Source organism: Myxine glutinosa, chromosome 13, assembly GCF_964187855.1.
Source record: "Myxine glutinosa chromosome 13, kmMyxGlut1.1, whole genome shotgun sequence".
Classification (NCBI taxonomy): domain Eukaryota; kingdom Metazoa; phylum Chordata; class Myxini; order Myxiniformes; family Myxinidae; genus Myxine; species Myxine glutinosa.
The window spans coordinates 11,596,950-11,611,018 of NC_136273.1; the positions used below are offsets into that span (position 1 = coordinate 11,596,950).

At 49.4% G+C, this 14,069-nt stretch overlaps 1 protein-coding gene across 2 annotated transcripts in view; it reads left to right on the forward strand.

Moving 5' to 3' along the window:
* The window catches only part of LOC137438599 (unconventional myosin-VIIa), a 218,201-nt gene that overhangs the window by 93,719 nt on the left and 110,413 nt on the right, over nt 1-14,069 (forward strand). For both annotated transcript variants that reach the window (XM_068133783.2, XM_068133784.2), the window contains exons 17-21: nt 7,554-7,646; nt 7,962-8,056; nt 8,653-8,737; nt 8,876-9,097; nt 12,767-12,874. In XM_068133783.2, the coding sequence (XP_067989884.2) occupies nt 7,554-7,646; nt 7,962-8,056; nt 8,653-8,737; nt 8,876-9,097; nt 12,767-12,874 (603 nt within the window). The remainder of the gene's footprint in view (nt 1-7,553; nt 7,647-7,961; nt 8,057-8,652; nt 8,738-8,875; nt 9,098-12,766; nt 12,875-14,069) is intronic.

Below are 14,069 nucleotides of genomic sequence, written 5' to 3' on the forward strand. Positions count from 1 at the left end.
TTTCCTTCCCATCCCCAAAATCTCCCTTTCCTTCCCATCCCCAAAACCTCCATTTCCATATTACATCCCCTCTCGTCACCGCTGAGCCCTCGATTGCCCATATTACCTCCCCTCCAATAACCGCCATTGACCACGAGGCTCGAGTCGGGGAAGAAAGGCGTGTCTCCACCTCATCATAGAGGGGAGGAGTGAGCCAGCCCCACTCGACCAACCATGAGCCAGGGGTTTGGCTAGAGAGGGCGGAGGAAGAGCGATCGGGGAGGTTGGCAAAAGGTTGAGGGGCGGGGGCCTATATAACCCAAGGCAAGGGCGTGTCCGAAAAGAGATGCGTTTTTACAGAGTCGAGCTTGGAAGCAGAAACGGAGATGCACTTTTGAGCCGAGACAAGGAGGGTCACAAAGAGCTGAGTTGGTCGTCAGTGGTTGCGTTCAGTGGTTGCGTTCAGTGGTTGCGTTCAGTGATTGCGTTGAGGGGTTGCGTTGGAGACGGAGTGGTTGGACCAAACAAAAGAAGAGAGGAGAGAACCCGTCACGCCAGACCCCCCACCAGCGCGTCGGCTCTGACCGTGATCCGACCCGTGATCCGACCCGTGATCCGACCCGTGATCCCACGCACACGACAGGATCGGAGGCATCAGCGGCCGTCGAGGTCCCGCCCGACGTCCCGTGCAGGATCAAGCTCCAGCCAGCTCCGTGCCGTCCTCCCCCTCCAGCCACGCACCGCCTTCCAGCCAATCCACTCTGCAATTCCCCATGTGAGTCGTCTTTGTTTGTTCTGTCCTGGGGTTAATTAAGTCTGTATAACGATAAGCTAGTACTTCCCTGTGTCACCTGCGTCTTATGTGCTTGTAAATAAACGTCACTGCTTTCTTTTTGCTTGTGTGTAAATAGTAAATAAATGTAGTAGTATTTCAAACCTTTCTTGGCCTTCGTTTTCCTCTTTACATTGCGTCGTTTTTGTCTTTTCCCTCATTGAGCAGCTAGGGTGCGATACGGCCAAAGTTCTGGGTGAATCGGGTGAGTCAGGGATCCTGTAACGGTCGCGGAAATACCAAACCGCTCGGTAACTAACATCTTAATCCGCGAACGGTAACAATTGGTAGTCAGGAGGTGGGATTCGAACCTGGGACTAAATTTATTTAGCCCAAATTTTGGACACCAATTGTGTTAGTACGGTAACAATTGGTGTCGAGGAGTGAGATTCGGACCCGAAGCGCGCTTCACGCGCTCAAAATTATAAAGAACCGAAATTTGTTTTGTTTTACAAAACCTGAATTTTGAAATCGCGCCATGGCTGTTCAAGGCGACGGGATGCCGGTGGGAGAGATAAACGGGGTAGAATCGACCCAGGACTTAGGAAAAAAAATGGTGGAGGAGAGTAAAGAAGGTGTGGTTGAGGGTGTATCAGGTGCACAAAATGGCGGCCTCGCGCACGTGGTTGAGGGGGCAGCTGCGGCCGCACCCTTTGTACTACCAACGGTGGTCCAAATGCAAGCCTTCATGGCGCAATTCGCCGAGATGCTGGGAGTAATGAGGGACGAAAGGAGGGCTAACAGTGAGCGATGGGGAAACCAAATTGAAGCAATAACCAACAGAATGGGTGACCGCATGCAAAAATGTGGGGAGACCATGGATCGCATGGTGGGCGAAAGGGTCCCAGGGGTGCACAAGGAAGTAACACGGGTCGAGAAGCGCCGGTTGAGCGAAGCGGAGGAAAGCACGGGTACAATGACGGGGGTAGAAATCGCGACACGGTGTTGGGAAAAGCCGGCGACCGCTGAGGTAGAGGAGGATGTTTTATTAAAGCCAACGGTCGCCGAGGTGAATAAAGAAAAAGCAGTAGCGGGAATTAAAATTGAAGAGATGACGGAGGTAACCCGGGAATTGCAGGGAGAAATGGATTATGTACAAAGTCCCTGCTCACATCACGATGCTGTGCTTAACCCGAATGGAAGTTTGCAGGTTCGCGTGGAGAAAAGGATCCCCCAGGTGAGTCGTGCTGTTGTGTATTGTGCGGGGAGATTTTGTAAGAGGATGTTTGGCGACAAACGAATTGTCGCGCGATTGGGATCGATATGGCACCCGGGCGTTGGTGAAGGGTCCCGTGTGAGTGGAAATGGCACGCGTGGGAGAAAAAAGTGTGCGTCGGCGAGTGGGTGTGTTATAAAGTGTGGGACAACCGAGTGCGAGCGAGAATGCACGTCGGTGTGTACGGGGTGTGTGAGGAAAAAGTGCACGCCGAGGAGTGAGTGTGCCGTCAAGAGTGAGTTGGTCGAAGCGCGTGTGCGAGGGAGCACAGGGAAGCGCGGTGGGGTGAGTGTTACGGAGGAAGTAACGAAAAAGTGTGCGCGAGAAAGGTGTGTAACGGACGGGTGCATGAGGAAAGAGTGTGCTGTCGAGAGTAAGGGTGAGTGCGCGGTCAAGAATGGAGGTGAGAGTAGTGAGAGTGAAACGGAGCGTGAGTTGGTTATGACAGGTGAGCGAGGATGTACACCTGGAATGGAAGGATGCACACCTGGAATGGTAGAGCGTGTGTGGGAAGGCACATTTGAGTTGGTCGTGAGGCACGCGGTTGGGTGTGCGGGTGAGAGCACACCTGTGATCGTCACAAAGGAGGTGACCGAGAAAGGGGCGCGAAGAGGTGTGTTGGTGAGGTGTGCGAGCGACGAATGTGTGCCAAGGTGTTCGGTGGTCAGGTGTGTGACCAAGTCGGTGAGCGGAATGAGTGTACCGAGGTGTGTTAGAGAAGGTACGACCAAGAGCATGGAAACGGCTGCATGTATGAGCACGAAAGGGGTAGCGTATGCTTGTAAGCATCCAGGTGAGGCGTCGACGATAACCGGGTTAAAGGTTAGAACGACTTATAGCCGACTCGGGCCCTCGGTGCGTGCCGGGCTTCGCGTGCCGCGAGAACCAGCGGGGATCCGAACCACGGCGGTTTCGAAAGAACTGCCGTGCGCGATCCACGCTGGGCCTCGCGTGGAACGGCCGCGTCCGGGCTCCACTAGACGGAGCGGGCCGCCCGATAGGAAGGGTCGTCATGGCGACCACTTTCTATTGAGACGTGCCGGCAGGTCGAGATCGGGACATTGGATGGCTCCACGCCGAGGTGTTGCGTGGGATCTCGGCCCGGGTAAGCCCCCATCCCTGCCACGAATGCGGGACGTATCCAGCCGCTGGCACAAAAGAACCCGCGTTCATGGCTCGGCTGTACGAAGCCGAGCTTTCGAAGGAAATTGGCGCACCGAGAGGATGTAATAAGTAGACGGGTGATGGTGATAGTGATAGTGATTTAAAACGAAATTTAGAAAAGTGAATAGAATTGGCAGTAAATGGAAAATTTTTGAATTGTTGGATTTGGACGAGCGAAATTGGTAGTGAGAGACCCCCGATGTGGTGGGATGGCAAATCCACCATCCCTCACAGGTGGGGCAAAGGAGCAATAGTTTATGGGGTGGCTATGACAACCGAGCCAGGGAGGGCTTGGATAATTGTAGGGATCTAGCGAAGATGACATTAGGTAACGTTAAGATTAGTTAGTGACTGATACCTGTAGTGGGGACGCAGGTAGATTAGTGTGGATTATAATGACGTGGGAGCGCAATAGTTTAAAGGGACGACTGGGAAGCGCAAGTTTCAGAGGGGAGTAGTTAGCTGAGATGATGCCGTGTGTGTGAGGATTGAACAGGTGTGATTGAACAGGTGTGATTGCACAGGTGTGCAACTGAACAGGTGGATGGAGCAGTGTATGAGTGAGTAGTGGTGATTGTGTGTTGTGTTGACCAACTGGTCCAGGAAGAGGAGGAGGGTGCAGGTGGCACCAGGTAGGATTGCACAGGTGTGCAACGACAGGTGAATGAAAGACAGGTGTATGGAATAAATGGTATGGAGTATTGGAATGGATGGTCGTGGAGTGAGTATGGTGGAAATTGTGGAGTGGAGTGGATGGTGCGAAGGTGTGAATGGGGGAAGAGTGGACCCCCATCACGGATACCCGGGGCGGGTAGTGTAAGTGTTAGGTAGAGGGTACAGGTAAATTGTGGTTGGATATTGGCATCTGTGGTGCGGGTGGCAGAAAGGTATGTGGATGGGTGCATTGGTGTTGTGGAAATGGCTGGGCGTGTAGCCTGTTAGTGTGTGTAGTTGGTTTGGGCCCTCCACCACTGTGAGGATGTCGGCCAGGTGAGGCCGCAGGTGGGCTCTGGGAGCCGGTAGTAGTTGTTGTGGATGGGGCCCGAGGATCCGGAGGACGGACCCGGGTAGCCCAGTGCCAGAGGGCACCATGGGGTGACAGAGCCAGGAGAGGGGCTGTCCCCAGTTAGTTAGGTTAGGGTGAGGAGCTAGGTAAGCTCGGGTGGCAACTACAGTGGTGGAGGTGTGCAGGTGGGTAGACCTGTTGGGAGAGGTACACGTCGCAGCCCAGAAATTGTGCTAGAGCACCGGGAGATGAATCGGGGGGAGTGAGACCCCAAATTGAGAAGCACCACAGTTGGTCAATGGGAATTGGTTATTAGAACCCATAGTGTAAGTTGGCCAATGGATTGGCAGGGAAAGACCCCGGGTAGTGTAAAGTGTGTTAAAGTCATTTAGAAAATAGTTAGGATGAAGGATCTCCTCGCACCATCTGCATCCACTCACCTGAGGTGACAGGTACTCCGCACCATGCCATGTCTTATTATTTTTACTATGCAAATGTTTGGATTGTGAGACGCATCATGACGTGGGTGTGAGATTGTGCGTAATTCCATCTCTCCCTCCTTATGAGGATTGATGATGAATTGGTGATGGCAAATTTTGAAGTAGAGGGATTGTGGAGACGAATTTGGTATAGGGGAAATATGGGGAAGACGTGACAGTAGTGACGAATTTGTAAATGTGTAGATTTTTGTACATATGGGGTAAGGGCAAGGGTAGTGTAGGTGACAGGGGGGTGACGTACGGTAGGGACGAGCTTTCTCACTTCGCCCTCCGTACGCATTTCGCCTTGCATTGCCTTATTGATGTGTACCCTTGTGACCTTACCCCTCGCTCAATTGTCTTTCCCCTTTTGTCTCCCACATGACCTGTGCGCCGTTGGGCGCCGAGGGGAGCGTGCGTGGGTCGGCCATTGTGCGCCCGAAATTCCCAGAACCAGCTGTCTGCATCGATGCACCACATTATGGACCACATGTCTGTGGCCGAGCACCACCTATGGACCCCATGGGTTGGGGCATGGCCCCTCTGCTGGAACCGGCCATGAGGGCCCGAAATCTTGCTGGCGGACCTTGGCCACAGGGCACTGGTGCCCCACAGGTGAACCACACATAGTCGGCCCTGTGGGCCATAAATAAAGCAAATAAAAAAAAAAGGACACATTGGGCACACTTTATTGAAAATAGGCCGCCAGTAAGCAAAGCAAAATGAAAATGACAACATCTGGAAGACAAATAATAATCACCAGCAGAGGGAGCCGAAGAGCAAGAGACCACCTGCAGGGTTAGGGGTTGTTGATTTTATTTTATTGTTGAACATTGATGAACAATGGTGACTGCACCGATTGGTGCTTGGGCTTCTATTGGTGCGTTTTTGGGTGCGTTCATGGTGCGTCGATGCAGAGCAGACTGTCTCCCCCCCAGAAAGAACAATTACAGGTCCTGGGTTAGTTTTGTAAATAAAAGTAGCGTCAATGGTAAATAATGCTTCCCACCGTCAGTGTATAGTTTGAAGACCATTCCGCAATTCGGTTAACTGTGGGCGTAAGTCTGTTAGGCAGGGTGCAATGGAGCAGCGGGACACATTTATTTATGTTTTAAAACTGTCGCACTCAGGGTCAGGTTAAAAGTAGAGGGAACTACACCTACGTGCCACACTAAGGTAAAAGTAATAGGCCCGGGACGTGCCTAAGGGGAGGAGGGTGCAGTGTTGTGGATATGAGAATGTTTTTAATTTTTTTGTTGTGGTAAAATGTTGTTGTAAAAGGTTGTTGTAAAATATCACCCCTCCTCCCTCCGTTTGTGGTTGTATAAAGGTCAAAGGGCGTTTCCGTAGTTAGTCCATAAAACATACATGCAGGACACGATATATCTTTTTTTGACAGTTATATCCTTATTATGTGTATTAGTGTAAGGCTGTGTCTTCCATTAATTGAAATACTCCATTGCACCAGTGAAAGAAATAGATCCCCTTTCCTTCCCATCCCCAAAATCTCCCTTTCCTTCCCATCCCCAAAATCTCCCTTTCCTTCCCATCCCCAAAACCTCCATTTCCATATTACATCCCCTCTCGTCACCGCTGAGCCCTCGATTGCCCATATTACCTCCCCTCCAATAACCGCCATTGACCACGAGGCTCGAGTCGGGGAAGAAAGGCGTGTCTCCACCTCGTCATAGAGGGGAGGAGTGAGCCAGCCCCACTCGACCAACCATGAGCCAGGGGTTTGGCTAGAGAGGGCGGAGGAAGAGCGATCGGGGAGGTTGGCAAAAGGTTGAGGGGCGGGGGCCTATATAACCCAAGGCAAGGGCGTGTCCGAAAAGAGATGCGTTTTTACAGAGTCGAGCTTGGAAGCAGAAACGGAGATGCACTTTTGAGCCGAGACAAGGAGGGTCACAAAGAGCTGAGTTGGTCGTCAGTGGTTGCGTTCAGTGGTTGCGTTCAGTGGTTGCGTTCAGTGATTGCGTTGAGGGGTTGCGTTGGAGACGGAGTGGTTGGACCAAACAAAAGAAGAGAGGAGAGAACCCGTCACGCCAGACCCCCCACCAGCGCGTCGGCTCTGACCGTGATCCGACCCGTGATCCGACCCGTGATCCGACCCGTGATCCCACGCACACGACAGGATCGGAGGCATCAGCGGCCGTCGAGGTCCCGCCCGACGTCCCGTGCAGGATCAAGCTCCAGCCAGTTCCGTGCCGTCCTCCCCCTCCAGCCACGCACCGCCTTCCAGCCAATCCACTCTGCAATTCCCCGTGTGAGTCGTCTTTGTTTGTTCTGTCCTGGGGTTAATTAAGTCTGTATAACGATAAGCTAGTACTTCCCTGTGTCACCTGCGTCTTATGTGCTTGTAAATAAACGTCACTGCTTTCTTTTTGCTTGTGTGTAAATAGTAAATAAATGTAGTAGTATTTCAAACCTTTCTTGGCCTTCGTTTTCCTCTTTACATTGCGTCGTTTTTGTCTTTTCCCTCATTGAGCAGCTAGGGTGCGATACGGCCAAAGTTCTGGGTGAATCGGGTGAGTCAGGGATCCTGTAACGGTCGCGGAAATACCAAACCGCTCAGTAACTAACATCTTAATACGCGATCGGTAACAGTATCATATGAAGGCTCGTCCAATAAAAGCAAAGCGTTTAATCACAACCAAGTACCTAAACTTCATGCAGGCCTCCATCTTACTCCACTCATGACCTGCCCCCTCTCAGAAGCGGAACCACTCCCAATCGGAGGCATCTGCCAGTTACTTTAAAGAAAAATATGCTAGAGCAGGAGACATTTATTCATTTTTGTCACCTGTATGATTACCTACCCTCATTCCTTTTGCTTACAATCTCCCTTCTCCTTCCCACCCCTGCATTTTTGGACAGGAAACCCCAAAGACGATTTGTTCAAAGATCCTCAAATCCTTTCTGGATGAAGGAAGCGACTGGCAGCTCGGCAACACCATGGTGTTTCTGAAAGTAAATATTGTTTGCCAAGGCAGAAGAAGACTCGTGCAGCCATGAAATGTGCCCATGTTGATGAAAACCGAAGCTCGTCATCATCGACGAAAATGATAGACATTGTTTTCCGAATTAAACTCAGACTTAAGTCTTTGGCTAAATGTTCCTTTCCCTGTCAATACAATTGGACTTTGGAACAAATTTCAACATTTTGATGTGTTAAACATGGAAGCACAAGTTTTCCAGGAAATGTCACCGAGATAAAGAAGTTTCACCCAGACTTATTACACCATGTTGGTTCCATTAAATGTCTGTATATCCATCTTTCCATAGGACATGCATAACCTGCTCCTCGAAAAAGAGAGGGATCGGATCATGACCCACAATGCTTTGCTCATTCAAAGGGTCATCAAAGGCATTGTGGTCAGGTAGGAGATGCCCAACACATGTGGTAAATTACATTTGAATTTTACCTGCACTTATTATAGGTGAGTTGGGTCGAAATGATTTTTTTCCCCAGCAAGTTTTACAAATTTTTCTTCTACTTTTTGATGTTCCTGATGCTGTGACAATGGAAGTCATGTTTACATCTTTGAAACTCTTTGAAAAGAGGAAAACCTTTTTACTCCTCTTTGTACATACTAGTAATACCCAGCCCAGCATGTATGCAACGTTTAGTGTAGATTAGCCCACCCGTGTTTTTTTTTATGACTTTCAGACTTACACACACACACACACACACACACACACACACACACAAATACACACACACACACACACACACACACACACACACACACACAAATACACACACACAAATACACACACACACACACACACACACACACACACACACACACACACAAATACACACACACACACACACACACACACACACAAATACACACACACAAATACACACACACACACACACACACACACACACACACACACACCTCCCTTATTTTATATCGTAGGAATGTTGCTCTTTCCTTGTTATTTGATAATATTCTGTCTTCACTAGACTTTGGTTCTTGAGGCTTAAACGAGCAGCCATTGTGATCCAGAAGAACTGGAAAGGCAAGAAGGAGCGTGAGGCCTATCTGGAGGTGTGTGACCAGCACATACGTATCGTTGATATTCAAACCAAGACCTGAGGATGTAGACCAAATCGTGCATGTTTGTACACATTAGACAGTGGAGTTAAGTACTTGTACTGCGCAAACATCCATGTTTGTCCCCTGCAGCTCCAAAGGGGCCTCACACGTCTGCAAGCGCTGGCCTATGCTCGGCTAGTTGCCATGCGGTACCATCGCATCCACCGTAAGGTCATCCTGCTTCAGGCCCGATGTCGAGGTGTTCTTGCACGGAAAAGATCTCGTTTAAGCCCGAATGCAGCTGCGATCATCATCCAGGCAGGGGTACGAGGTTTTCTCGCCCGCCGGATGGGCCGCAAACTCCGAGCAAAGGTGAGTGGAAGCTATGAATGAGGCCTACAAATTATATTACCTTAATAGCTTGAAACACCCAAATATATGTATAATGTACATGTGGGACACGTCCTTCCCGAACAGGATACTCCCTTCCTTATCCTCTATTTACCACCGTATTGTCACAGCAAACGTTTTCCTTCTCCTCCATCTGATCCTTAATGGATACACAAGCTAGACGGTATTCATAGAATACTTACCCTGCACAGTCAACTTGGTGCGAGCCGACTCTTCCCTTCATGAAGGGTTTTTAAATTTGATCCAATATGGCTGCCTGACCACGTGAGCGATAAATTTGCAATTTCAAACTGATCGGACTAAACGTTGTACTTGTCGAATTATGACATCATAATTGTTATGAAATCAAGCCAAGACCTCGTTTCCAGATATGAGGCTATTGAAGGAACTACGCTCCAACGCGAGTCGAAAGAATTGACGCGACCAAAGACGGAATTCGTCCGAGTTGCTTTATTGAAACAAAACAGCTCAGGTATTCTGACAAGCCCGTTTATCGGGCAGCAATATATATACACATTTATGTCGGGAAGTTTGCCCGGCAAAAGCTATACCGGGCATGCCCGGGTGTCAAGGGCGAGCCTTGGAAAGGCGAGTCTGGACCTGCCCGGGCATGTTTGGCTGCGGCCTGGCAAGTCGAGGCTGGGCGTGCCCGGGCGCTCTGGACGAGCCCTGGAAAGGCGATAGCGGGCATGCCCGGACGCTCTGGGCGAGCCCTGGAAAGGCGATAGCGGGCATGCCCGGACGCTCTGGGCGAGCCCTGAAAAGGCGATAGCGGGCATGCCCGGACGCTCTGGGCGAGCCATGGAAAGGCGAGAGCGGGCATGCCCGGGAAAGACGAGACCGGGCGTGCCCGGGAGGTTCGGGCGTGCCCGGGAACAGTGAGTCCGGGCATGCCCGGGAGGGGCACGTCTGGCCGTGTTCTGGCTGGTGCAAGGCGATTGTGTGCATCCAGCGATAACCGCTACACTATATTGAAATCTACCTCCACATACCCGATAAGCACAGAATAACCACCTTTAGAGGCCATTTTTCCCCGCAAAGCGGGGGTTGGCCTTTTTCGGGAACCGTGGTTGTTGTTGTTTTTTGGTCCCCTTTTTTGAAGCAATGTTTTACGGCCGGATGCCCTTCCTGACGCCAACCCTTTTTGCTGCCTTTAACGACAAACAGGGAATTACCAGTGAACTGGTACTCAAATTAGCCGACCTCGGAGGGATGACAGGCTGAGTCAACCCCCCTGGCGTTAATTCAGCAATCGTCCGGGATTCGAACCCAGGATCCTTGGATCCTAAGCCGGGCACCCTAGCCGCTAGCCCAACACCAGGGTCTTACACAGACCTAGTCGCTAGCCCAACACCAGGGTCCGATAAGCACAGAATAAGGAATAATATTAGAACTACAGCAAAGATTGTACTAGAATTTCATTACCTATAAGCAAGCAAATAATTCATTCCCAGTCATACCTTCTCGAGCATCCGCTCACAAAAGACAGATACGAAAACCGAACCCCCTCCTTTACTCAACAACCCGTTATCTTCTCCTCCCAAGGCCATTCCATCGAATCTTCTTCTTCATATTTCATCACAATAATTAAGGAACCAATGACGTCATCGTTAACACTTATTCCCCATGCGTTCTGCTGTGCTGCTGCCTTCCAATCAATGGGTGACAATGTTCATTTGCATCTGTAGGATGCCGAATAAATAAAGAAGATATAAGCACACCTGACACTAGGCCCAGGCTTCAGACTTTGGCACGCTCACGAGGCTGCACAGTCAAATAAACTGTTCCAACCCGTCATTTTGATGGGCTTTATACAAGTGTGTATATAACTATCATTGTTGCATCATTTCCTTTTCACATATCAGTCAATTTACCAAAACAGTCGCATATTGAAAATATTCTGACAGGATGGTGCACAGGTAGTACACGTACCTTTGAACTATAACCTGATTGGTGCGTCATTGGCAGGGCGTTGTACCAAGTGCACCATCCCTTGTATAAATGCTAAACCCTTCGATAGGTGTCCGATCTGTGAACATATATATCCCATGGTAGTTTTAGTGAACAGTAGGTGAGTTATCGCCAGCATTCTGAACAAATTTCAGATTCCTGCCCAACTCGTCGTTGCTTTCCGTTTAGCTGACCCCACAAGAAAGTGGGATTCATTTGGGTAGTAGTAGTAGTAGTAGTAGTCGTCGTTAGTAGTAGTAGTAGTAGTTAGTAGTTGTAGTAGTAGTAGTAGTAGTACTGCTTTGCACGTCACGTACAGTGAATTTCACCTCCCTGTGCCTTGTATTTATTGTTATTTAAAATAAAAAAACTGCTTCTGTACACCGACCTTGAGGCTCGGTTTGCAAGCCACCGTCTACACTTCCAATGTAAGAGACATAATTACTCTTCTTTTGGGTCTTCGGAGTCCTTTGGGTCTTTTGGGACCTCTGGGTCATTTGGGTCTTTTGGGTAGTCAGGGTCTTTTTCATCCTCGGGATTATTTGCGTCCTCAGGTTCTTTTGTGTTCTCTGGGTCATTTGGGTCCTCAGGATATTTTGGGTCTTCAGGATCTTTTGTGTCTTTTGGGTCTTCAGAGTCTTCAGGGTCTTTTGTGTCTTCTGGCTCCTTGGGATATTTTGGGTCATTTGAGTCTGTTGTGTCCTCTAGGTCTTTTGGGTCATTTGAGTCTTTTGGGTCCTCTGGATCTTTGGGCTCCTCGGGTCTTTTTGGTCCTCCGGGTCTTTTTGATTGTTTCGGTCTTCAGGGTTTTTTGGGTCTTCAGGGTTTTTTGGGTCTTTCAGGTCTTTGGGGGTATTTTGGGTCTTCGGGGTCTTTTCAGTCTTTAATGGTCTTTGGGTTTTCAGGGTCTTTTCGGTCTTTGGGGTCCATTGGGTCTTCAAGGTATTTTTGGTCTTTTGGGTATTTGGGGACTTTTAGGTATTCAGTCATTGGGGTATTCTGGATCTTCTGGGTCCTTGGGGTCATTTGAGTCTTTTGGGTCATTTGGGTCTTTTCAATCCTTGGGGTCTTTTGGGTCTTCTGGGTCTTTTTGGTCTTCTGGGTTCTTGGGGCCTTCTGGGTTCTTGGGGCCTTCTGGGTCCTTGGGGCCTTTTGGGTCTTTGGGTCTTTTGAGTCTTTCAGGGTATTTTGGGGTATTTTGGGTCCTCAGGGTCTTTTTGGTCTTCAGAGTCCTTGGGCTCTTCTGAGTCCTTGGGATATTTTGGGTCCTCTGGGTTGTTTGAATCCTTGGGGTCGTTTGGGTCTTTTGGATCCTTGGGGTATTTTTGGTCTTCTGGGTCCTTGGGGTCTTCAGGGTCCTTGGGGTATTTTGGGTCCTCGGAGTCTTTTAGGTGTTTTAACCGGTGGACACACAGTAGTGTTCAAAGATTGCCCATTAAACCCCCCACTCAAATCCCTCCTAAAGTGCTACTCAAAGCCTTTAAAACCTATATTGTTTTTGTGTTTAAAACCTAAATACATATTGTGTTTGATATGGTAGATATATCAGCTGACATGAACACATCATATAAGACTGCAGTAAGTACACATTTTGACTTATCATCCTCATAGACAATACAATTGTGAATGTGAAAATGTTCTGAACCATCTCATGTAAATGGCTGTCTCCTCCATTATCAGAGGGCTCGTGAGGAGGAAGCTGAGAGATATCGAAAGATGGAGCAAGAGAGCCTGCAGAAACGACTGGGGATAGAAGAAGCACGCAACGAGGCCGAGAGAAAACACAAGGTACTAAAACAAGACCGAAAGTCTAACAGTGGCGTAGCCGGGCTTGTTTGATACTTTAGTTGAAGAAGATAGTATGACCTGGGTGGAGATTCCAGTTAGCAAATAATGTGAGTATTGAATTGCTTTGAATTACTCTAAGTCTTTAAGCTGTCTGTCACCATGGAAATGAAGAGATTGCATTGAGACTGGTTTATTATACATGTTGGTCAGTTAGTCAACACCATGAAAGTGACCTCAGCACCATCCCGACACACACCCGACATCCCGACACGCACCACTGTGTTTTACGACACATGAGGTGTTTTATGGTGGCCGGAGTGCAAATCCTGCCACCAACCTCCTTGAGAGAGGACCCAGTGAGTTGGTACTCATGTTGCCGACCTCTGAAGGATGACAGGCTGAGTCAACCCCACCTGGGGTTAATTCAGCAGCTGACCGGGATTTGAACTCAGGACCCTAGGATCCCAAGCCCTCCACCCTAACTGTTAAAGCCAACACCAGGCTTAGGGTGGTTGGAGGCAGTCATAATAAATACTTCAATGTTTGAATAGCCCTTAATCAAAATTTTAATTATATATGATCTGGAGGGCATGCACCCTCCCAATCATATATGTCATCACCCTGTTGTCATAATTTCAGTTCACCCCAATCATCAAGAGTGATAATTTGCCCCAACCAGATATATGACGTAATATATGAACGTTCCCTAAATGGTGTTGAAAGAAACAACTGGCAAAGCCCCATGGCATATTACATTCTACTTTAGGAGTTGCGGATGACGAGAAGACGAGGCCATTTTTAGGTGTTCAAAGCTCCTTTATTCCAACAGAACTCCTCAGCACTGTAATCGCGAACGGAACTCATACAGCTTTTATAAAGCCAAAACCCTCTTCGGAGGGCGTGGCTCCAACAACCGCGCACACGTCACGCCCACACAATCAAAATCCCGTGCCCGTGGATTATGTCCCAATAAGGTAACCGCTACATGCGCCCCCCCAGAATGCACTCGCACGGGCATGCATGTACTTCGCGGGCGTGCTCGGCAGTGCCGAGCAGGCTCGAGCAGTGCTCGGCCTCGGTGCGCACTTAAAAACGCCGCCTTGGGGTTGAGCCAACCGAGGGGGCTGGTCAAGGCCTCGGGGGAGGCTGCTGAGGTTCCTCGCGGACCTCCCGAGGTTGCAGAGTAGGAATAGTA